This window comes from Erigeron canadensis, chromosome 7, assembly GCF_010389155.1.
Source record: "Erigeron canadensis isolate Cc75 chromosome 7, C_canadensis_v1, whole genome shotgun sequence".
In the NCBI taxonomy this organism is placed as follows: domain Eukaryota; kingdom Viridiplantae; phylum Streptophyta; class Magnoliopsida; order Asterales; family Asteraceae; genus Erigeron; species Erigeron canadensis.
The window spans coordinates 27,848,522-27,872,648 of record NC_057767.1 but is presented as its reverse complement, the minus strand read 5'-3'; the positions used below and the strand labels follow the sequence as shown (position 1 = coordinate 27,872,648).

The 24,127-nt window shown below is 32.3% G+C and overlaps 3 protein-coding genes across 3 annotated transcripts; 1 reads left to right on the top strand and 2 right to left on the bottom strand.

Annotated features, from left to right (window-relative positions):
- Window positions 1-4,408: 4,408 nt before the first annotated feature.
- On the bottom strand, window positions 4,409-4,918 carry LOC122606590 (VQ motif-containing protein 25-like). The gene has a single exon (XM_043779430.1). The coding sequence runs from the start codon at window positions 4,916-4,918 to the stop codon at window positions 4,409-4,411; it is 510 nt and encodes a 169-aa protein (XP_043635365.1).
- An 11,163-nt stretch (window positions 4,919-16,081) lies between these two features.
- On the top strand, window positions 16,082-18,021 carry LOC122609214. Its single transcript, XM_043782270.1, has 4 exons — window positions 16,082-16,184; window positions 16,304-16,741; window positions 16,882-17,373; window positions 17,708-18,021. Exons 1-4 carry the CDS (start codon window positions 16,082-16,084, stop codon window positions 18,019-18,021), a joined length of 1,347 nt encoding a protein of 448 aa, XP_043638205.1.
- A 2,965-nt stretch (window positions 18,022-20,986) lies between these two features.
- Window positions 20,987-22,160, bottom strand: LOC122609213. Its single transcript, XM_043782269.1, has 3 exons — window positions 21,719-22,160; window positions 21,500-21,667; window positions 20,987-21,456 (listed from the first exon to the last, which is right to left on the bottom strand). The coding sequence occupies exons 1-3, from the start codon at window positions 22,158-22,160 to the stop codon at window positions 20,987-20,989; spliced, it is 1,080 nt and encodes a 359-aa protein (XP_043638204.1).
- Between the last annotated feature and the right edge of the window lie 1,967 nt (window positions 22,161-24,127).

Sequence of the window (24,127 nt, the reverse complement as noted above, 5' to 3'; positions counted from 1 at the left end):
TTGATTACTATTTTCGTAACCAACTAACTTTTAGATTTATTTCAATTTCTTGGAATCTTATCAACACCAAACAAGGTACGGAAGATTTTTTATTTCAATCTTTATTAAAATCTAAACTTTTCATTATACATTGTTATCATTTTTATTATCTAAAAATGCTAGCTACAACATCAGACACAAGACCTTTATTTTACTTCGTAATACTCTAACAAAAAGTAAATTATAACGAAATAAATTTCTAATATTTAATACAGTATCTGTTAATTAAAATAAATAACTTATCAAATATCCATCTAATGTAAATAGAAATTCATCGACTTGACTTGTTACCGACTTTTTTTAAATGGTCAAACATTATTGACCCATGATACCGACTTTTTTAAAAAGCTATTATTTGTTCTTGTCTCTCTCTTTTTTTTTTTTCTAATTAAAAAGTATTCGTATGGTAATTAACTAATTAATTAAGTATAATCTAATCAAGTTGCAATCAAACAAACTAATGAAGTAAACCCAATAAAAAAATTACTCGTAATAAATTTATTAATAAACCTTGAAATCGCAATAAAACAGAACAAAGGTAACAGACATAGTCATTGACTTTAAAGCGTATAATCTTACATGTCTAAAACATTACACTAAAATATGATCGAGTAATATTTTTGAATGATAATAATTGTCGATTTAAATAAGAATCGTGAAGTTCATCGACGGAAATAAACTGAACACGTAATCAACCAATATAACTAAGGCAGGGTTAAATTTCTGTTTTTCAATTTTAGTCTTTAACAAAAATAAATGGTTCAATTAATACCTCGTGTTATAAGTTATATAAATCAATAAAAAAAACAAATACACAAAGTATTATAAATTTTGATGTATAGAAACGGAAAGATCATACATCTAAACAATTCAAACCTTGAATTGTATAAGTTATGTAACAAACTAAAAGACAACGTTAATAAAATTTAGAGTTATATATATTGGTTGATTATAAGAATCGTTAAGTTCATAAACGCAAATAAAATGAACATATAATCAAATTATATACGGGCTGGAAAGACATGTTTTTGGTCTTTCATAATGTAAAAAGAAAAAATAATGTAAAAATGGCGGAAATCAGAAATAAGAAAATGTTAACGAAGCAAATTTATACTACTGTAATATACTGCATTGATAATTAAGTGTGTGCAAATGTTTGTCGATACATATGTTCGTGTGTGGTTGCGAGATTTATCTGTATATTTTTGGGCCCATTCACACATGTCTCATGTAATGGGTTCCAATTTGTACAAGCCTTTTGAATTCAAGTTTTGGTGGTGTGAATGAAAATTTCATGTTTCTTTAAATAAATTTAAAATAAAGTTCAGGTTTATACTTGAAATACTTCAGAATATTCAAGTTAAAATAAACTAAAGAAAGTCGTTAAATCAAAAAAGAACTGCCATAAACCACCAAACTAATAGCAAAAAGTCAAAACGTCGAACAAAACATTATTTACTTAGGCGTCCCACCTACCTTTTACAAACTTTTTCCTTCTTGTTTTATATCCTACCGATTTTTTATTCAAAGAGTAGAAGAAGAAAATGGAAGATTTTAGAGAAACATTGTATTCTAGAACTTATTTTAAGAGGGATGATTAATGATAGTCTCTGTTTTAAAATCCATCTTTCTCATTTTCCGGATAAACGAATAGAAAGAAAAGTTATATATGTAGGATTAGTTGGAGTATGTAGTTGTAATGTTTGTTGTTAAAAAAAAATGTATGCAATGATAGCATTATATTTGTGTTTGTATAACATTTATCACAATTGTACATTCTGTAATGTAATATATTATATTTGTGTATATTTTGTATTTGTATTTGCATTTATATTTGTATTTGTTGTATATACTATATAGTTGCAAATTATTTGCTACCAATCTCCTTCCATATGATACTTTTGGCTAATTATAGGTGTCTTGATTGATTTGAACCTATGTAGTTTGAGAAACATATACTTCGGAGGTCATCATTGTTTTAACAAATTTGTCACTTAATCAATGGGAGGAGATGTCATGTACATGATCCATTAACCTTGCAAGGTGTTAGGAGTATATACAAAGATAATTACAATTAAGTCTAATTGGATTAAGTTTGAGAGGAACATATTAATTAAGCAAATAAATCCAATTGATCCAAGTAAATGTATGAACCTTAACAACAACCCAAGGGCCAAGTGTAGCATCAATTGGTTTGGCTTATTAAATATACACGAAGTCTTGACATTAGAAAATGTAATTAACAACTAATACTCAATCTATAATATAAAGTACTCACTTCTAAATGTGTTTAGTATATGTATTTAAAATTCAAATACTATTATAGTACGTAATAAATTATAAATATATGAGGTTTTCTAGTTAGTCGGACAAGGTTAGTTTTTGACTCAGATGTATATGGCAAAATTTGGACGTCCACTTGACCATTTTGATCCCTTCTCTGTTCACCATGAATTTGTTTACTTAACGATGTTCCTACCATAGACCTCTTGTAAGGATATACTAGTATAAATTTTAGAAAACAATCAAAAGCTACCCTGTTAATCGTTTAATCATATAATAATGTATCAATGGCGTGATTTGGCTTAATAATATATATAATAATATTTTCTACTATATAAAATGGAGACGTAATTTATAATCAAACGTTTTTTCACTAAATATTGGAGTTTTTATTTTCGTTAGTCCACAAAACTTGATGCAATCTCTAAACATTGAACATTGCTTACTTTTGACAATATTGTACAACCATAGTAGGTTTGAAATTTGGTAATCCTTGTAAGCTTATATGTTGATTCTTTGACTACATACAGTAAATTTATACTAAATTTTGAATAATTCTTGCAAGAAAAGTAATAACACTATTTTCCCATTTGCAATTTTGCATAATTTATCTATATACATCATCATTTGATAGCATTCATTACTTCATTTTAAAAACATGTAATAGCGAAATGATTTGAAGAAAGCAAAACCAAAGTGACGGGTGCATCAGCTTCGACCTATTTTTACTTTCTTTGAGTGATATCGACCACCAAAGGCGGTACCGAGGCATCGTGGTTCACTACCCTCTAGAAATTAATTTTTTTTTTCATGAATTGTCAAACTTTGCTCTCTTTAGCAAAAATTTCTTCCCACTAATTTGCCTCTTTTGGAAAAAAATTTTAATACTGTCCCTTATAGACCACGAGAACTTGTGGGATGATATACACTTAATTAGCATAAAAGCTAACATTATATATATCTAATGTACAGACAATATGTTTCCATAAGTAAAACCTTCCTACGCATATATCATTTTTAATACACTTGTTTGAGTAAGAATTGTTAGAAAAAGTGTTGACTATTAGATTTAACTAAAGTTGATCTACCCATTTTATTATTTCAACCAACATCAAATGTGAACATTCGACAAATTAAAAATACATTAGTGAGATATAGAGTAAAGATGAAAGAGACACCAAGAAAAAACCAATGACCCCCAAGAAGCCAAAGACTATGGACAAATTGGAACTTAAATATAATTTCTCTTAATATACAACTAATGGGTGTCTTGAATTAAGGACGTGACTACCCGTCTCAAGCTGATAACAAATCGATTATAAGAGGCTCAATTAACCGGCCCACATCCATCTTACCAGAATGGCGTTTGATAGGCATTTTAGTATTTTACTCAGAGATATTGATTTCAAAGTCAAGTCATGTCTTGTGAAAACTATTGTGTCAGGAATCTACATAACAGATAAACAAACATACTAATTATCTAAAGTTCAAATTCAAACTGTTAAAGTTATGTCAGAACTTGGAATAACATATAACTCATAATCTGTTATATATATACTTTGTCCTGATATATCAAAAACGATCTTTAACAAATAAACCATAAATGGTAACAATAATTTTAGATATGGTTTATAAGTCTTATCCAAAAAATAAAATATTAAATATATGACATTACTTGTAAGACCTCCAAATGGAGAGCTTGATTATGACAATACAACTTCTAACATAAATAAATTAATATCTTTTAAAAAAATGTCATATCCTGTTAATTAAATGTTAAAGATCAATCTGTTAGTATATATCCATCCATAAATCGACAAAGAGCAACTTTATACACATGATCTTGTTAGAAATTAACAAGTCTCAAATCAAACTACAAAAATTAAAAGATTTACTCCTTTACCCACCCATATAACCAAGGTTGGGAAAGAGATCAAGTCAAATAATCAATGACTAATTATAACACCATAAACAAATATAATTAATCAAATTAATTAGCCATGAATCAAGACTAGAATCATCATCATCATCATAATTGATAAACCTAAAACCCCAAATTAGAAAACTTGATCATCAACAAAATTAATCAGCTGTAGGCAGGCAAGTTCAATGATCTTTCCCCAAATCCATACTCCAAATGAGAATTCACAAAATTAGGTGCATCAAGATTATTTGGTAAAACCGGTGCAAACCCATGGGTATGATGGTTATTAAACTCTTGCATGAACCCATCAAGATCACCAAACCCGCCCAAAAACCCACCACCCGAATTAGCTCCAACCCATATGTCCTCTTCCCCTTTGATCTTCTCCCTCACTTCCAAACCACCTTGTGAAAAACTACTTCTTTTATGAGACTCTTTTCTTGTTTTCAATTTTTTCTTTTCTTCAACCGGTTTCCCGGTTAGTCTTTGAACCAATTCCCTAAAATTCGCGACGTCCGTTTTGATGACCTCGGGTGCAAATATGTGAATTATGCGAATCTTGGGTTTAGTTTTGGAGATGATGTGAGAGTTGTTGTGCATGGTGAGTGGTTTTGTGGTTGTGGAACATGTTTGTTGTTTGTTGTTGATCATCATGTCTTCCATGGTACACATTGTGTTTGTGTGTTGTTTTTTTGGAGAGTGGAAGGAAGGTGGGGATGGTGTAAGTTGTTTTTAGAGGAAGAAGGTTGGAAGAATATGGAGGGGGGTTTTATAGGGTTTTATATTTTAATTCATCAAGGAATTGAGAGATTTGTTTAGTGCAAGTGATGACAATTGGGAAGATTTAAAATGTAAAACAAGCTGTATAGAGAGTGACCGGCAAACAAAATTAAACTTCATCCCAAATATCTATCTATAATCCTATATACAAATTATTATAACCGCATTATTGAAAAGGTAAATATTTGGGATATACGAGACTATTATATTCTACTTTTAATGTATTAATATTTTACACTACAAACTTCGTAGTTTCTAAAATATATTTGCAACACTTTTAATTAATTACATACATTATTCGATATCAAGGTCAGATGTTCGATCATCATCTCATGCTAAAGTCGGAGATTTTTTTCTATCATTTATGTAGAATTTGAAAACAGTCTCTCTACCTATTTAAGGTTAAAGTTTGTATACATCTTAACATACCTCTCAAACACTGTCAAGTTATTGATACTTAAAACTATGAGAAAAATGATAATGGGTGGTTCTGTTTTCTTTTCCTTTTTATACAAACAAATGAAAAGTATTATGTTTTACAAATAAATATTATAATCATTTAATATAATTTTGTTTTTAGAACTTTTGTTAGATGAATTCTATAATATGCTAAATGACTATGAATTAAAATATTATATAACTAAACAAATAGCAAACAATATTTTTAATCATTATTTATGTGACATACTAGAATTTAGCGAAATGTATATACATCTGGTAAGTTAAAATAATTTTAACAAATGTTTTATAATATATGGGTTTATGCATAATAATATTTTCAATTATTTACATACTCATCAAAAATATAAGTTAAATTTTTAAATTTCAATTATATACATACTCATCAAAAATATAATATATATATATATTGTAAATCCAATAAAGTATATAGTTTTTGCAATTGGGAAGTGATATCCCCACAACACAAATTAGTCATTCATAACAATAATTGCTTTTTACAATTGTATACTGTGCAGCAGAATATATACATATGTTGTGAATGGCTAACTTTTGTTGTGGGGATATCACTTTCCCTTACAATGTCATAAGTGTACATTGTAATAGTATAGAAAAGAATGCTTAAGATTAATTGAAATATGTATTATCGTTTTTCATAATTAAGAATTATAAACACTCAGTTATATATTCGCGCAATGCAGCGATGTAGTGACGGCGGCGACAGTAGCGGTGTGGTTTTTAATGTAAACATTATCAATGTAAAAATTAAGGAGCAGTGTAGTTATTTAAAAATTATAAGAGTTAGATATTGTGATTTTAGTTCACCTTAGTAAATAGAAAAAAGTGACATTTTGGTGTTATCTATACTCTCTATATAAACAAACTACCCCTCTCCAAATTAAACACTCTACCTTTAAATTTTCTATTTTACCCTTATAATTTACACTTTCCCAAACACTTTATTTATGAACTTCTTAAAATACCCTTAAAAAAATCTTATTCATCTACGTTTCTATCATTCATTTTTTGGAATAGAGATGTTTGTGTGTTTAGGTAATGGATATTGTGGTATGTTGATGTTTGCAGGTTGTTCACTATGTATAGTCATGTAGATGAAAGTAGTTTTTTTTTCAATTTTATTTTAATCTTTATAACGCTGATTTGATAAGGGTTAGTTGATGTAAAAGACAAGATCTCAGTTTAATTTTTATATTCGATTAAAATTATTAGTCGCGTCACGTGTATTTCTATTCAATACAGCTTATTGTTTTTTATTCATGATACCCCACATTTAACCGTCTTTCTTTTTCCACAAATGCCGCTGCAACGCGCAGGCATCTCTCTAGTCATTGTTTAATTAGTAACTCGTTAAGTTGACAATCACACCCTCACCTTTATATACACTATTTATTACTTACAAATTATTTAACTAGTGGTCTAATTGACTCGTAATAAAATGTTTTTTTTGTAAAGTAGTACTAAAATGTTTTAATGTTTTATTTAGCACATATGTTGTTGAATTATTATAGTTTCCGTGTATTAGTTCAGATATATAGAAAGGAAAGAAATGGTCCTGAGTAAATTGCATGTATCGCATCATTGAAGATTTTCTCCGTGTGTGAAACAGAGTTTTTGAAGGTACATTTAGCATTGTATTCCATAGTGTTTGTTACTATATGATGTCCAAATTGACCTTTTTCTCCCCACCATCACTTTTTTCATATTTGCTACAACAAATAATAGCTAAGCTAGAAATGTTGTACTTTTTAAGAAAATGTGAACCATCTATTTACACATTTTTTAACAGCAAATTAAATTAATAAAAGGCTTTCAACAAAGCCCGAAAGACGTAAAAAAAAAAGTACAATTGATGTTTATGACAGATCATCGTGGCCAAACCAAACTATTATTCTACTAAGACATTTTCTACTAAGACAAATGTCTTAGTAAAAAAATAGTTTGGCTTGACCATAATCAAGAATAAACGCTATCTCGTTAAAAACATCGATACTAGACGACATGCTATCTTTGATAACAACATTATTTTGATACTTCCATACTGTACCATCATGTAGAGCAAATCACTTCTAAAATAATCTTGAATTTCATCAACACTTGCAAACGCGAAAGCCAGCCAAAGCAATTACTTGGGCTCATATCACGGATGGGTAGTTTAACCGTGTGCAAAAAGGGACTCATACTAATAACTATGTACAATTTCTGTATTTGTGTGGATTTTAAAATGCAAACCACAAAATTTCTTTGCACTCATCTTGTGTGAAAATTTTACTTGTAATTGATCGCCACACTTAAAAATGCATACAAATACAATTATTTGTGTGAATATATTTCTTAAAAATGTGAATTTTTTAATTTGTTCCAGTTTATTAATGTACACAATTTGTATGCGAATAGCTGTACAAAACTTTACCCACTGTTTAAATTGAGTGGAATAATGAATAATCAATAATAATATACGTATAAGAGACAAATCTGTTGTATTTTCACATTGAGATAAACACATCGTTTATGTTCCATATTGTTTATTGAAAAGATATGTTTGGATATAATTGTGTAGGCGTTGGTAAGGAATTAATAGAATAATTAAAAAAGGTTGTCAAATAAAGCCATTTGTGATGTTGTGACAAACAAATGATATGAAATAGCCGGACTTATGGTGTACGGTATCAAGTGGAGCTTTCCATATGCCACAACAAACTTACAATCATAATCTCCGAACCATTTGGAATTAATAAACTTACAATTATTTTAATCAATATTTTCCTAAAGACAGTAATAGTTAATCAACCTTTACAAATTAGATAGATGCTCGCGTGAGCCGAAGCAGGGGAGGTGGCAATGGCGGTGTGGTTGTAGCGGGAGCGAGATATAGATTATTGATGTAAAATATGATAATATAGTTATTTTTGGTAGACAATGTGTTTTAGTTGTTAGAGATGTTGATACGTTAAGGACATTTAGGTCAAATTTGAATTTTAAGACCACTATAAATAAACGACCCAAAATGTTTTATAATATAATAAGATAAGATATAAATATAAAAATAATTCATTCATATTTTCCTCTATTTTCTTTTTTCCCCGGACCATAGTTATCAAATAAAACATCTTTTCACAGCCGATTAAGATCGGTTAGTTGGTTTTTTAATCAGATATCATTACATATAGCGTTGAGTAGACATCCATGAAAATACCCGAAATTATCCTTTTGAATGGGTTAACAAGAAACAAACTCTCGCCCCTTTTAAAAAATCTAAATATCTTACAAGTTTGATCTTGTATCATTATATTGACAAGTTTTCTCAGTTTGTATAATATTTGTTGATTTTTACCATGAAAAAGGTAAAAAGAGAAGATGGGGGGCCAAAGTTGGTCGTTACATATCGTTGTCACTTTTAGACGGTTTTAAACCTTTTCCTTCAAATTATGCCGTCCTTTCTCCCCCTTCAAATCATACTTCCTTCCGTACTAATAATTTATTTTTCTTTATGCATTCTTCCTTTCTAAATAATTTGCAATTTAACATTTGTTTATATTATCTGTTCAATGTAGAATTTGTTTAAACCAGCTTGTAATAATATAACAATAATATTATTCTTTTTTGGTTTCAATAATTCTATGGTGAGTTATTGCTAGAAGTCTAGAACTACAAATCAATATATACATATCTTTGTATAATTAAGGAACTTTGTTTACATGTTTTTCTACCAATATGATTTGACTGCCTTTTTATTTATTCCACTTGTTTAAAACTAATAATGCTTAACATATTATAAACAATCGAGAAAACAATGTTTTCTCAATAACTTCAGAAGTTCTTTGGCAGTCGAAGAAAAAAAAACATATTTTAAATCTCTAATAAATTATGGTAAGGTCTTTGAACCCAAAAAAAAGGAAATATTGACTTCACATCATAGTTGGAATCTTACTCTTTACATTTATGGAGTTGATTAAACAAGAGATTTTTTTTAATTCTATCTTAAACATTCATGTACTTTGAGTGATCCATGTATAAGATAACAGTTAGAAAATAAATTATTTAAAGTAAAAAAATTTCCAAAAAAAAATGTACTTTGTACTTTTGCAAGAGTATATATATGCTTTACGCTCATAATACTGATATATATGTCATACTAGCTAATCACCTCAGGTTTAACCCGGATTAACTTATAATTCAGTTAATTTGTAAAGCGTTTATAAGTTAATCCGGGTATGCCTCTAATTTGTCTAGGTGTGTAGATATAGAGAAATGTAAAATGTCTGGCATGAAGAGCCATGATTGTCATGTCTTTATGGAAAGATTGTTACCAATTGCATTTAGAGAAATGTTGCCAGAACCTATATGGAAGGCAATGACAGAAGTGAGCCTTTTTTTTAGAGATTTGTGTTCGACTACATTGCAAGTAGAACAATTAAAGAAGATGGAGGAAAATATTGTGGTGTCATTGTGTAAACTAGAGAAGATATTTCCCCCTGGATTTTTTGATCACATAGAGCACTTACTAGTTCATTTATCCTATGAAGCAAGAGTTGGGGGTCCAGTTCAGTACCGATGGATGTATCCTTTTGAAAGGTACGGACTTCATCCAGTTTGTAATGTAAATATATCAGTTTAAACAGTAAGTGTATTTTTATGATATTTACTTAGATAGATCAATACAATATATATTAATACTAACAAGATATCAGTACAAACAGTAAGTATATATTAATACTAATATTCGTTTTAAACCACAAACTGAACAGTGAGTTGAATTTGAGACTTTCCTAATTGATTGCTTTAAGATTCCATCTTGCATGTCATTTCTTCTAATTTTCTTCTTAAGAGGATTATAAAAATGTCAATAATGATGTTATTGAATTTTTAAGATATTTGTACCATTTAAAGAAGAAGATAAAAAATAAAGCTCGAGTTGAGAGTTCAATATGTGAAGCTTACATTATAGAAGAAATCTCAAACTTCTGCTCACATTATATTGAAGCACATGTTCAAACCAACTTGACGGGAGTTGGTCGAAACAATGACAGGCCCGATGTTAGTTCAAGTCAAAATAGATTATCAATTTTTAAGCACCCTGGAAGGCCTTCAGGTGGTTTCAAACATCGTTACTTAGATGATGATGAGTTGAGAGTTGCAATCTTTTATGTTCTTCAAAATTGTGAGGAAATTCAACCTTTTTTCAAGTATGTGACCTTTCCTTTATATAGTTTTCAATGGTTAAGATAAATGATTGGGTTATAAATACTAACGTGTATCACTTTTTTTAGGAGTTTTGAAGCTGAGTTAAAAACAGAATACCCAAATATAACAAGTGGGCAATTGAATGATTTTACAGAAAAGAGATTTGCAGGTTGGCTAAAAGATTATGTAAGAGTTAGCTAGTTGTTTTATGACATGTAGTTTCTAATTATCTACTTTTTAACATCTTCGTAATTAATTTGTTCATTTTCAGGTCCTAAATCCATTAAATTCTCACATGGTCAATGATAACATTATAAATCTTGCAATTGGTCCCGGTCAATCTGTAAGAACATGGAATATGTATTATGTGAAAGGATTTAATTTTCACACACTATCTCGTAGTTTTGGTCGAAAAACTACAAACACCGATGTTTGTGTTATCGGTGAAGAAGGAGAGTACTACGGTCGCTTGATAGATATCATTGAACTAGATTATAAGGGTTGCTCCCAACTGAATACAATTGCAATTTTTAAGTGTGAATGGTTTGACCCCATTAAAAATCGAGGTTGGAAAATACATAGTGACTTTGGGATTGTTGATATCAACCACAAGAGGAAGCTATTGAAATATGACTCGTTTATTATGGCACACCAAGCACAACAAGTATACTCTATTCGTTACCCTAGTATGCGGAGAAATAAGGCTGACCGGTGGGCAGTGTGCAAAACGAAAGCAAGGAGTACTATTGTTGCTCCATCTCAACCAATTAAGCTGGCTTACCAAGAAGATAACATTTCAGTACCTTTCGTTGTCACTGAACATGATGAAATTGTATCGTTAGTTGATGATATAGGAGATATGGAACATGTGCAAGTACAACAGTTAGAAGACGAAGTCAGTGAAGAGGAAGATTTGAATGGAGAAGAAGGAGAAGAATTAGAAAGGGATGCTGAGGAGGAGATAAATGAAAAAAACGATGATGGTTACTAATAGTATTCAGGCTACATTTTACATTTCTGGTTGCTTGTTTATTTAACAAGTCTATGGTAGCTGGTTATTTATTGCTTATTTATTTAACTAATGGAGAAAAAGTTGGTCTGGTCTAGTTTCTTGTTTATTTATTGTTTGTTTACTTTGGTTTATCATATAAAGCATAAAAGTATCTCATGGGTTTATCATATGGTACATGTCCATGTTATTTAGGTAGCTGTCAAATTTGTGCACTTAAATTGTTTTGGCCGAATACATAGTTCTTATCCTTGCTCAGTTGGTTAGATAATTTGTTGGTTAAGTACACGTTGATTTAATAATTGACCAGTCTATGCAAATGTAGAGTTCTAGAGCGTTTTGTGCACAAGATGGCATCGGAAGAAGTAAATGATACTACCATGCAAGACTTCGATGAAGAAAGGCGTCCTACATTGAAAATTCAGGGCAAATCGTAAGTTTGAAAGAACTCCAAAATATTCTTTACATATATTAAACTATATATATATATACATTGATAATGCATACGATTACGAAATTTTTTGTGTTTTTTTGTAGCTTCCTTCCTTCTCATACCGTCACAAATAGCATAACAAAAATCTGGAAATCACACTTTAATGGAGAGTGGGATACATGGACAAGTGTTCCAAAAATAGACAAGGATATTTGGTTTCAGGAATTCAAGGTATTGGAATTCATAATTTAATCGTAATCCCACCAAACTAGTTACCTCACTGAAACTATCTGTTGTCAAATTGTAAGGATTAAGAAAATATACTTGTCTTTGGTTTAAGAGTCTAATATCTAAGAAGTTCTTGCATAGTTGCATCCTCTTAAATTGTATACTGTCATTAGTGTGATACATAACAAGCTCGTAACATTTGGAGAATTGGAGCTTTTGGACAATATAACTACTTAAATACCTCTCTTAGTTCAAAGAATTGTCATTTGATTCGTTAATTAATTATGATACGAACTGTCTATGTGTATAAAATAGGCTTGAAAAATAGCTAGAATACATAGAAAAAGGAGGATTAAGTCTGTTATATGGAGGTGACTTCAAGGATTTGCCTGTCACCTAAGATGATAAAACTGCTTCCCTAACTCTGATATGTTTGCCAAACAGGATGAGTATAGGTGGGATTCGAGAATTGAAAGAAATGTTAAGAAGTTGTTCCACATTATAGGAGGAAAGAGCTTACGGAACTTTATGTCTAAGGCAAGGCAACAACCTCCGACAAAGAAACCAGACTTTGTGAATCTTACTGCCTGGGAGTCACTACGGAAAAAATGGAAATCAGAAGAGTTTATTGCAAAATCTAATAAGGCAAAAGATGCTCGTAACGCTAATGAACGTCCTCATACTGGTGGATCAATCTCAAATGTCGAGCACAAAAAAAGATTGGTAAATTAACTCCCAATTAAATGAAACAATATATATTGATAGACACTGTATTATATGTTAGGTTTTAGTATATATTATATGTTTTTCGCTTATTTATAGTTTCATCTAAATTTTAATAAATGCTCTCCCAAATTATACAGGACAAAGAACTGGGTAGAGAAGCTACTGGTGCTGAGCTTTTTTCTCGAACCCACAAGAAGAAGAAGGATGGCAATTTTGTTAATGATGTAGCGGAAAAAACTTGGGTATGTTATTTCTAAGCTGTAAATTTGAAATTTCATGCTTTTTCATTATTATTATTATTATTATTTGTCTAAGCATATGTAAAAATAGCTATTAAGTGTTGTAGTCAGCTTCGTCGAACCAATGACGATTTTCACTTTTAGGCCTTTGCTTTAGAAGAGGTATTGTACCAAATGTGTAAACTTTTAGTACACTCTTAGACGGACTCATATTCGAAGATAGGATTCTTGAGGCTGAGATCTTCTTTAAGAGACTCTAGTGACTTAGGCTGATGGATGAATACGGCTGTAGACCTAATGTTGTTTCATATAGCACCTCATTGATAATCTTTGCAAGTATCAGATGATTGATAATGCCTTCAAGCTTTTTATAGAGATGGTCTTTCAAAAACACATCCCACCAAATGTTGTCACATATAACATTTGGTGCTACTGACTTTGGGTTGGACTGTTTATACATTAAGATCTAGTGACTTTGCTGCTATTTGCTAATTGAAGATATCTTTATATGGGTATTTGCGTGTTATTAATGTTTGCAGGATAGTTTTTGGGTATTTGCTAATTACTTGGCTTTGGGATTGGCTGGTTATACAGTGAGTATTTGGTTGAGGTATGAGGACAGTCTGAATGATTATATCTGGGTATTGTTACGGTGTGGTTTTTGGATGACAATGGTAAATAGGCGGGAATAATGTTTCGGGTCATATGGGTTGTTTTTACAAGAACTTTGGTATTACAATAAATGAAATGGTTAATTTTCCCTAGTTGTTTACCTTTTGACCTGCTGCTGACTTACTTAATTTAATGCAAGAGCTATACAATGAAAAATATGGTGAAGATGACCTACTGGATACCCAGTCAGGCAATGTGTCTAAGGGTTATTCAAGGTGGATTGGTCATGTTAGAGTAAAAAATAAGAGATTTTATGGTGGTGGAGTCGGGGTAGATGAGTATATTTTGCAAGGAGTTGATAGGAAAGAGTCTTCAACTCATTCCTCAAGCAACCAAAACTGGGTCAATGCTCAAGAGATGTTGCAGCTACAACAAACTCAGATTACTACAAGAGGAGCAAAAGAGTTTAATAGCTACGCAGGAAGTGCAAACTCAAAAATTGGATCAACTGCTAGAATTTCAAGAGTCACTTGGTGAGAGTATCAGGACAATCATTTCCCGTGAAGCTGGAAAGCTGATTGCTCATGAAGTCAGAAAGGAAGTTGGCAAGGAAGTTGGAAAGGTAGTTGCTCTTGAAGTTAAAAAGGTGATCTCGCAAGAACTAAGTAAGATGGTTGCTCAGGAAGTTGGTAAGGTTAATCGTCAACTTTTTAGTTCTTTGCAACTTCGCAAATAGTTTGGCTCAAGAATGTGGAGGTTCAAGTGAGCAGTTGTTGTAACTCGTAAGTAGTAAGTAGATTCAAGTGAGCAGTTGCTAGCAGGATTCTGAGTTGCCATGTACATTTTATTGTTTATTTGAAAGTTGTCATGTTTCTGAATGTTGTAAGATTGGTGTAAGATTTGTTTGATGTTATGTGATTTTTAAGCTTTTGTGTGTTATTGTATAATATTATCTCATATAGCATTGATTGACCGTATTCGAGTAATAGCAATGCAAATGGTAGATTGATATATTATCATTGCTCAATGTAGAGAAGCAAACAGAAACTTGGGTTAGCGACATGAATAGCAACACAGGTAGCGACATCTGGAAAAACAGTGACTTTAATAGCGATTCAAAAAAATCATGTCGCTAAAAACTTTTGCGACGCATTGTGTGGCGTCTCTATATGTATCGCAAAATTTAGCGTCTTACATTGTAATGACGCAAAAATCAGCGACTTTTTTCTAGCGTCGACCTACCTAATGTCGCAAAGTGCATCGCTAGCTTAAAAGACGTCGCTAAACAGGACTCTAAACATGTCTCTAAAAGGCATTTTTCTTGTAGTGCGGGTAGTTTTAAAATATATTATCATGTTAAAATGTATAATAACAACGTTAAATAAATTGAAAGGTTATGATAAGTTATTATGTAGATAACGAAACTAAAGGGAAACAAAACATGTGCAGCTGTGGACACATGTTGAAACACATACGGATGATAAAAACAAAAAAGTAAAACCTATCCAAAAAGACACTATATTTTTCTGCCTATTATAACGAAAAATTAAGGTGATTAAAAACTTACATAATAGTGTGAACATTTAATAAAAATTTATATTAATGAGATATATTTATAAAAAGAAGGATATTTTAAATTTAATATGATGATGTTATAATTAATTAAAAAGATGCATTAGAGTACATAATTTTTAAAAGTCTTATGTTATCACAATTCTTTTTTATTTATATAATATAATATAATAATTTCAAAAAGATTATTAACTAAATATGACATCATAAATAGAATAAAAACATTTTAAAAAAAGAGAAAATTTCATTACATCACCCTGTGGTTTGCCATTTTATCAATTTTCGCCCCTATGCTTTTTTTTATCAGTACATCACCCTAAAACAACTTTTTGTATCAACAAACCACCCTCCATCCACACGCCGTTTAACTCCTTCCGTTACCTCCCTCACGTGCGTATCACGTAAAGGTATTTTTGTATTTAGCCACCCAAAACCATCAGTATATATCTATATTTATATCTATTTCTCTTTTTCTCTCACCTAACAAACGACTAAAAATCCCCAAATAAAAAAAAACCCTTATTTCATTCCATTTTCTTATTGAATATCCTTGTGGTTTCTTAAATCCAAATTCAATGGTGTTGTATGATAAAAGCATACTCGATAATGATGGAAAACCAATTTTTAGGTCTAAAGATTTTGATAAGGAAGACGAAGAACACTTGTATAATGTTTACAGTGAGTTTTTAAATGATTTTTTTTTCGTTTAATATATGCAAGATAATGGGTTATACCTATATGTATGTATGTATGTATATGTACATTTACTTCTTTTTTTGTTTTTTTTTTAATTTCAGATCGTTTTGATTATTTATTTTCGATAAAGATCAACCATGGTGGATTCTTCACAGCTTCTCCAGGAAGGATATATTATAATGGGAATGAGGCATTTGTGGATTTCATAGATGGTGATAAGTTTTCTATTCATGAATTTAACCATTATGTCAAGAAGTTAGGTTATGATTCAAGATTGGTTATGTATTATCACTATTTACAACCAAATAAAAGTGATTTAGATGTAGGGTTGAAACCATTTGCTTGTGACAGAGATGTGATAAAAATGGTTTCTTACACTAAGCAATTTAAATTGATTGAGATTTACATTGAGCATGCTATATCAAAAATAGGGGATTGGGAGTATACTGGGGAAACTAGTATGGTTATTGAAGACCTAACAGAAGATAATGAGACTTTGCCTAATTTGCCTAAACAAGTTGTTCAATTTAAGTCTAAGGGTAAGAATAAATCTTTCATTAAGCCTAGAAAGAGTTTTACTAGACTTTTATTCGAAGGCCCAAGTCAAGAAAGCTATGAGAATAATTATTTAGGCAATGTAAATGTTAAGACCCTAAGTCAAGAAATTGAGAATTTGCAGACATAACAGATGATGATCATGTTAAAGATCCAATTGAAACCCCTGCACAACAATGTGATCCAACTGAACATGTTGTGCAAGATAATGACCTTTTTAGGCAAGATAATGATCCAATTGATCCAAGTCAAAATGATCCAATTGATCAAATTATTCCTGACCATGTCCCTGCTAATGTGGATGAGAATCACAATGAAAATGATGAAGATGTTCAGAAAGATAATGGAGATGATGAGTTTTTTAGGAAACATTTAGAAACAAGTGATAAGGTTAATGATGTGGAGGTAGATATGTCTAGGTTTAAGGAACTTTTTCAGAGGAATGATGAATGGCTTAGAAAATCTGTACAAGCTGGAGTGGGGGATTTACAAATTCATGAAGAGGTGGTGGGTATTGATTTTGAGCAATATGATAGTGGTGCCTCATCTGAGAGTGAAGGTGGTACCACCAGAAAGAAAAAGGTTAGAAGGGTTAAGAGGGTAGTGCATGCAGGGGGTAGGGAAGTGGTTGGACCTTTTTATCTTGAGCAGGCTTTTTTGTGTCCAAAGCAAATTAAAACCTTGGTCAAAAGTCATACAGTGGACACTAGGAGGAATTTGAAGTTTGTGAAAAATGAACCAGATAGAATTAGAGTTAGATGCTTTGGAACCACAGCATTTTCAAACAAAACAAAAGAAAAGGAATCAAAAAAAAAAAAAGGAATCTGTGGGAGTTGGTGAAAAAGTAAATAAGGGTAAATGTGTAATTGACCAACAACCCACTTGCCCTTGGACATTGTTTGTATCAAAAACAAAACAAGATAAGTACTGGTTTGTGAAAACCCTTGTAGAAACACACACTTGTCTTCAAACCAGAGATATAAGATTTGCAAACTCAACTTTCCTCTCTCAACACTTGAGTGATACCCTTACATCTAACCCTAAAATAAGTGGAAAGGCCTTACAAGACCAGTTGCAGAGAGAATTTAGGCTTGGAATAGACAAACAAGTGGTGTACAGGGCTAAGAAGAAGGCAATGGATAAATTACAGGGTGATTTTGTGGGACAATATGCAAACTTGAGAAACTATGCTGAGGAATTAATGGCAAGAAATCCAGGAACCACTGTCAAGATAGAATCTGAAATGCCTCCCAATCCTGAATGACAAACTAGGATTTTCAAAAGAATATACATTTGTATTGGAGCATTAAAAGAGGGGTTTAAAGCTGGTGGTAGGGAACTGTTGGGGTTGGATGAGGCCTTTATGAAGGGACCTTATCCTGGGCAAGTATTAACTGCAGTGGGTGTGGATGGTAACAATGGTATATACCCCATTGCATATGGCATTGTAGAAGCAGAAAACAGAAGTTCCTGGACTTGGTTTATTTCATGCCTTGGAGAAGATTTGGATTTGCAACAGATGAGCAACTTTACCTTTGTTTCAGACAGGCAAAAGGTAATAACTTTGTACTTTAATGTGAATACTTACGTATTTTGCTATATTAGTTTAAAACTGTATTTTGTCAAAACTGTTAAAACTGTATAATTTTATTATGTAAGGTATTGTTCCAACTATTGAAAGCTTATATCCATGTGCTGAGCATAGATTTTGTTTGAGACATATTCACGAGAACTTGAAAACCAAATTTAAGTGTGGGGAAGTGTACAAGGAAATGTTGTGGAACTGTGCAACAAGAACAACTCTTCCTGAGTTTCAAACTGCAATGTAAGAATTCAGGGTTGCAGATGCAAGGGTTCATGATTGGTTGAGGGCAATTCTAGCCAAACACTGGGCTAGGAGTCACTTTTCAGGTACTGGCATTAACTCTATGTAGTATTATCTTATTTAATGTGTATACTTATGAATAAAATAAGTTAGTATTTTAGTAACTTGGTATACTTGTTATATATATTTACAGGAAGGCCAAAATGTGATATTCTTCTTAATAATATTTGTGAGTCCTTTAATAGTAAGTTGGTAGATGCTAGAGATAAGCCAATTATAAATTGTCTAGAGTACATTAGAGAATATATGATGAAAAGGATTGTTGTTTAACAAGTAATGGAGAAATCTGTTGGACCATTGACTCCCACTGCAACCGTGATATTTGAGGCCACAAAGAGAGAAGCATTTAAGTACAATGTGGAATGAAATGGTCATGACTTGTACCAAGTAAAGGGTCCATGGCAAGACCAAGTTGTGGTAAACACAACTACAAAGGAGTGTAGTTGTAGAAAGTGGGAATTAACTGGTTTACCTTGTAAACATGTTGTAGCAGCAATTTGGAATATGAACGATAATGATAGGAAACCTGGAGAGGCTGAAGATTGGGTTCACACTGCATATAGACTTGAAACGTGGAAGGAATTCTATGGTCACAAGATTAACCCAGTCACTGGTGCTTCTACATGGCCAATAAGTGCTTGCCCATACAAGTTGTTACCCCCACACCATCATACACAGGTTGGAAGGCCATCAAAGAAAAGGAAAAGAGCTGCTGATGAGAAGGTGAAAGATTCAAGTGTGACATGAGGTAAAATGTCTAGGGTTGGGAAGACAGTCACATGTTCTAAATGTAAGCAATAAGGGCACAATCAAAGAAAGTGCAAAGGTCAAAGAGATCCAAGTTCAAGTCAACTAAACAAGGCAAATAAACAGAAGAAAAAACCACAAAGGTATACTCTTTTACTTTGTTACTTTGTATGCAGTTTTTATGTACATATATTAACTGTATGTTCTACAATTTCCTGATAGACAAACTGAAGGGGTGAGTTCAAGTCAGGCAGAAGCTACAAGTCATCACATACAAAGAAGCCAACCTCAAGAAAGTCAATCTCATGCTGGCAAACAAGCTCAAGGAAGCCAGAGGTCCAAAAAGACACAAGCAAGTCAACCTTCTGGCAGTCAACAAACACAAGGAAGTCAACCTAACCCTGCTTCATACCAAAGAACAAACACCAGTCCAAAATTGGTTGTCAAAATATTTTCTAGAATGAATTGATGCAATTGGGATATTATTCCACTTATCTGTTATGACTTGCTATTTTGTTTTGCAATTAGGATATTATGTTACTTATGGTATGTAATATGACTTGACTGGTATGACTTATCTATCTATATGCCACTGGTTTGTAATATGCTTTGGTAAGCAAATTTTGGTGGAATGAAATGCAGAATTTAGTGGCATGAGATTTAGTCACATATCTATCTATATATATGTCTGCAGAATTTTGTATCATGAGATTTAGTCACATATTTATCTTTTATACAAAATGAAGGTTTGGTGACAAATCTATCTATATGTCTGCAGAATTTAGTAGCAGAAATGAAATTACCAAATCTATCAATTTACTGGTATAATGAAGGTTTGTGCAGAATGAATCCATTTACCATTTCTAACAATTAGCATATATCCAAATTGTGTACCAGAATCAACAAAGCATTACCATTTCTATTCTAAAAGATTACAACAACCATAACTAAAAGATTTCAATTCATTTAGCATAACTAAAACATTAAAACAACACCATTTCCATTCTCAAAAAATATTACAAAATACCCACTTCCACTACAAAATATATTTCCATTCTAATTACCAAAAAAAGAACAGAAATACAAACAACAACCAACTACATAATAGATACATCTTGAGCCTCCAAACTTGTTTGTCTCTTTCACGCAATGAAGCTTCAGCCTTGTTTTTTGATCTTAATAAGCCAGGGATAATATCAACCGATCTAGGGCACATTTGAGGATCCATCCAAGAAAAATACCCACAATAGTTCACCTTGCTTGAACATCGATAAAATCTTCTCCCAAGGTTAAGAGGGGTCCATGAAGTTAATAGAATTGCTGGATTTCCACACGAACAGAAGAAAATCATTTTGGTCAAAATAAAAAGAGAGAGAAAATGTGGGTGAAGAACCTTAATTAAAATGGAGGGAAGAAAAAGGGGGAAAAGCAATAGGGAGAGAAACACAATTTGGGGGGAAAATGAAAGGAGTTTGGAGGGAAAAGGGTGGTGTACGTGTATATACTGATGGTTTTGGGTGGCTACATACGAAGCTGCATTGAACACCTTTCGGTCCACGTACGGGTTTGGAGTGTAGTATTAGCTATCAACTCTTCTTCAAACTCTGTAATTGCGCAGAATCACACAACATAACATGATCCGTTTAATTTTGTTGGTACTATATGGCCGCGCAGGACGTGCAATAATCTCCCAACGACCTTGAAGAACCCTAAATGCACGCTCGACATCCTTTCTTGCAGCTTCTTGGTATCTTTTGAACTTGGTGGTTTTCGGCTCCATCGGGCACTTGAATGACTTAACAAAAGTAGCCCATTCTGGATAAATACCATCTGCTAGGTAATATCCCTTTGTAAACTGCTCCCCATTAACCGAAAACTCTACTTTAGGAGCCCTGTCTTTTAGCAAATCGTCGAACAAATCTGACTCGTTGAGGACGTTGATGTCGTTGTTCGAACCACCGGGACCAAAGTAGGCATGCCAGATCCACAAATCATATGAAGCAACAGCTTCAAGCATGATTGTTGGATGTCCCTTGTCGCCTCGGGTGTACTGCCCTTGCCATGCCACTGGACAATTCCTCCAAACCCCAATGCATGCAATCTATGCTACCAAGCATTCCCAGAAAACCATGAACCTGCTCATGTTTGGCAGTTAACCGCTCGATATCTGCTTCTGTTGGCCTTCTAAAGTACTCTTGTTGATACAGGTGTATCACACATTTGCAGAAAGCGTCTAAACACTGGTAGCCCGTATCTTGAGCCATCTGCAAGTACTTATCTAAAGCATCAGCCTTATAGCTATACGCCAACTAGCGTATAGCAGAAGTACATTTTTGGAAAATGTTGAAACCGGGACGACCACTAGCATCTGTCGCGCCTTTGTGGAAGAACTGAAAGTGTTTCGGTAGTGGTTCGCTGCTTTCAAAGGAGTTTATGTCTCGCACTATGCGCAGAAACATTTCCTTTCGCATTCGGAACCTTCTACGAAACATATCAGGTGGGTAAGTGCAGTTAGGCGCAAAGTAATGATCGTATAAAAGCTTTGCGGCACCCACGTGATCTCGCGAGATCACCCTTCTAGTAAACTTGGGTGTTGAAGAACTTGACGCTTCTTGGTGTTGGTTTTCTTCTTCTTCAAAGATAACGTTAACACACGCACCTATGGCTTGGGGATTGAAAACAACATTCATTTGCGTAACAGCATTATTGAGTACTTCGTAATCGTTTGATTCGTAATCGTCATTAGAGGCTGATGATGATGAACTAGACATTTTTGGTAGTAGAGTGTGATAGAAATGCTTTAAAAGTTATAAGAATGGATATGTTTAGATTGTTGTGTTTTGAAATGGTAATGTAAATGGGGTTTAAATAGGAGTAAGAAAATAAATTTAAAAAAAAACAAATTTGAACCAACTAGCCGTTGGATTCAAATTTTTAAACAAAAAATGTTTTTTTTTTTTTAATTTATGCAACGGATAGCCACAATCGGGACCCACACCCACCAATGCCGCACGTCTAGATCTAGAAGAAACACACAAGACACGGGCCAAGACGCGGTCGTGCTTATAGCGGCGGCACCGTAATGCGCGGCGGACGCGGGGAGGACGTCCTATAAGGACCGGCCTAAGACAAGTCTTTTGATAGATTAGTATGCTGACCTTCACGAGCAAGCTAGGATAGCGATATAGGAGTATTGTCCTATGCCAAGTTAAATCTGGACATTATTACCGAGTATGAGATTGTAAAATGACAATAAAATGAGATTACAATTGAGTTAATAAATAAGCATGGGAAATAAAGTGCTAATGGGATGATGATTAAACAAGACGAGAATCATGGTGAATGTGCTTGGCACGAATTTAGGATTTTGTTGTGTTTTCCTTGCTTTCTTTTATGTGTTGTCGGGTTGCTTATTCTATACTTTGAGACAAATGAATAATTTTTGAGTTTTGTTAATGACAACCCTAGTATTAATTAATTTGATGCATTAAAATTTGTACTTTGTCTTACGAAAATTCAAGGAACAGTTATTGATATATAAAGTACTACTTTTTATGCATGTGATAAGCTGTTAATGACAACCCTTAGGGCTGTCATTATCATTTTCCATAATTTTTATATATATTTGTTGAACTTATTTATGTAAATTGTGGCTACGGAGTTTCACCAGTGACGATTTCAAGCTGCCCATAAAGCGGTTGATCGCCAAAAAAAAGTATTAATGTAAAAGGTTTGTACATATTTTATATCGATCATTTACCCGGTTGAACATTGTAAACATTGACACGTTATAGTTATTTTATAAATGTGATTATTACTGACGAGATTTGGAGTTCTTTCAAAAAAAAAAAAAAGAGCTTATAATGAAATGCAATAACGCATACAATATCTATCCTTCCTTATTTTAAATTGTTTAACAATTTTACAGTTTAGTAATTACATCGACATTATACTGATATGTACCTACGTTTAGCACGGCACACACGAGGTTCGTGTGTCAGTCAGCCGGCTTGGCCGGCCCCCCACATCCAACCAACACTAGTACATATACTTCAAACAAATCTCTGCGATAAAGATACATATAAAAAACTTGATCGAACTTACATTTCTATTTATTTGAATACCAGTTTCATTTTGTTTTCATATAAAATTACAAATTGACATAATTCAAAGTCATCACAAAAGTATCTGTATTATTACTTCATTGTTACTTATATTATTAGTTAAAGTTTAAATGATTATAAATTTATAAATCAATAATTTCTGCCATGCCCACTACTACTGAAACAGGAAATTATTTAAACATAAATTAAATATAATTGCATATCGATATACCATGTTAGTTCATTATTTTTGAAAAGGTTATGTGTTAGAGATGTAACTATGTGTAAGGGTATGTATGACCAAATAACATCATTCGTTGAACGTGAACTTCTTTTTAATGAAAGTTTGAAGAAGGAATATCACTTTGTGGGGATAATCTAGAAATAATAAGATCTCTATTTTAATTATTTAAATTTCTAGGATCAACGAATTGTAATTTCAAGTTACCCTCTTCTAATCGAACTCAAATATTCTTCCGAATTTCCGTCTTTCTCTTGAGATCTAATCAACTGTATGTCATTCTCGAGTAACATACCTTCTCAAACCAGTTTATTATATTTTCTATTATTATACCGTTAGTTTAATTTATGACTGCAAGTTGATACTCATGCAACTAGTTTGTCACTAACCGCTT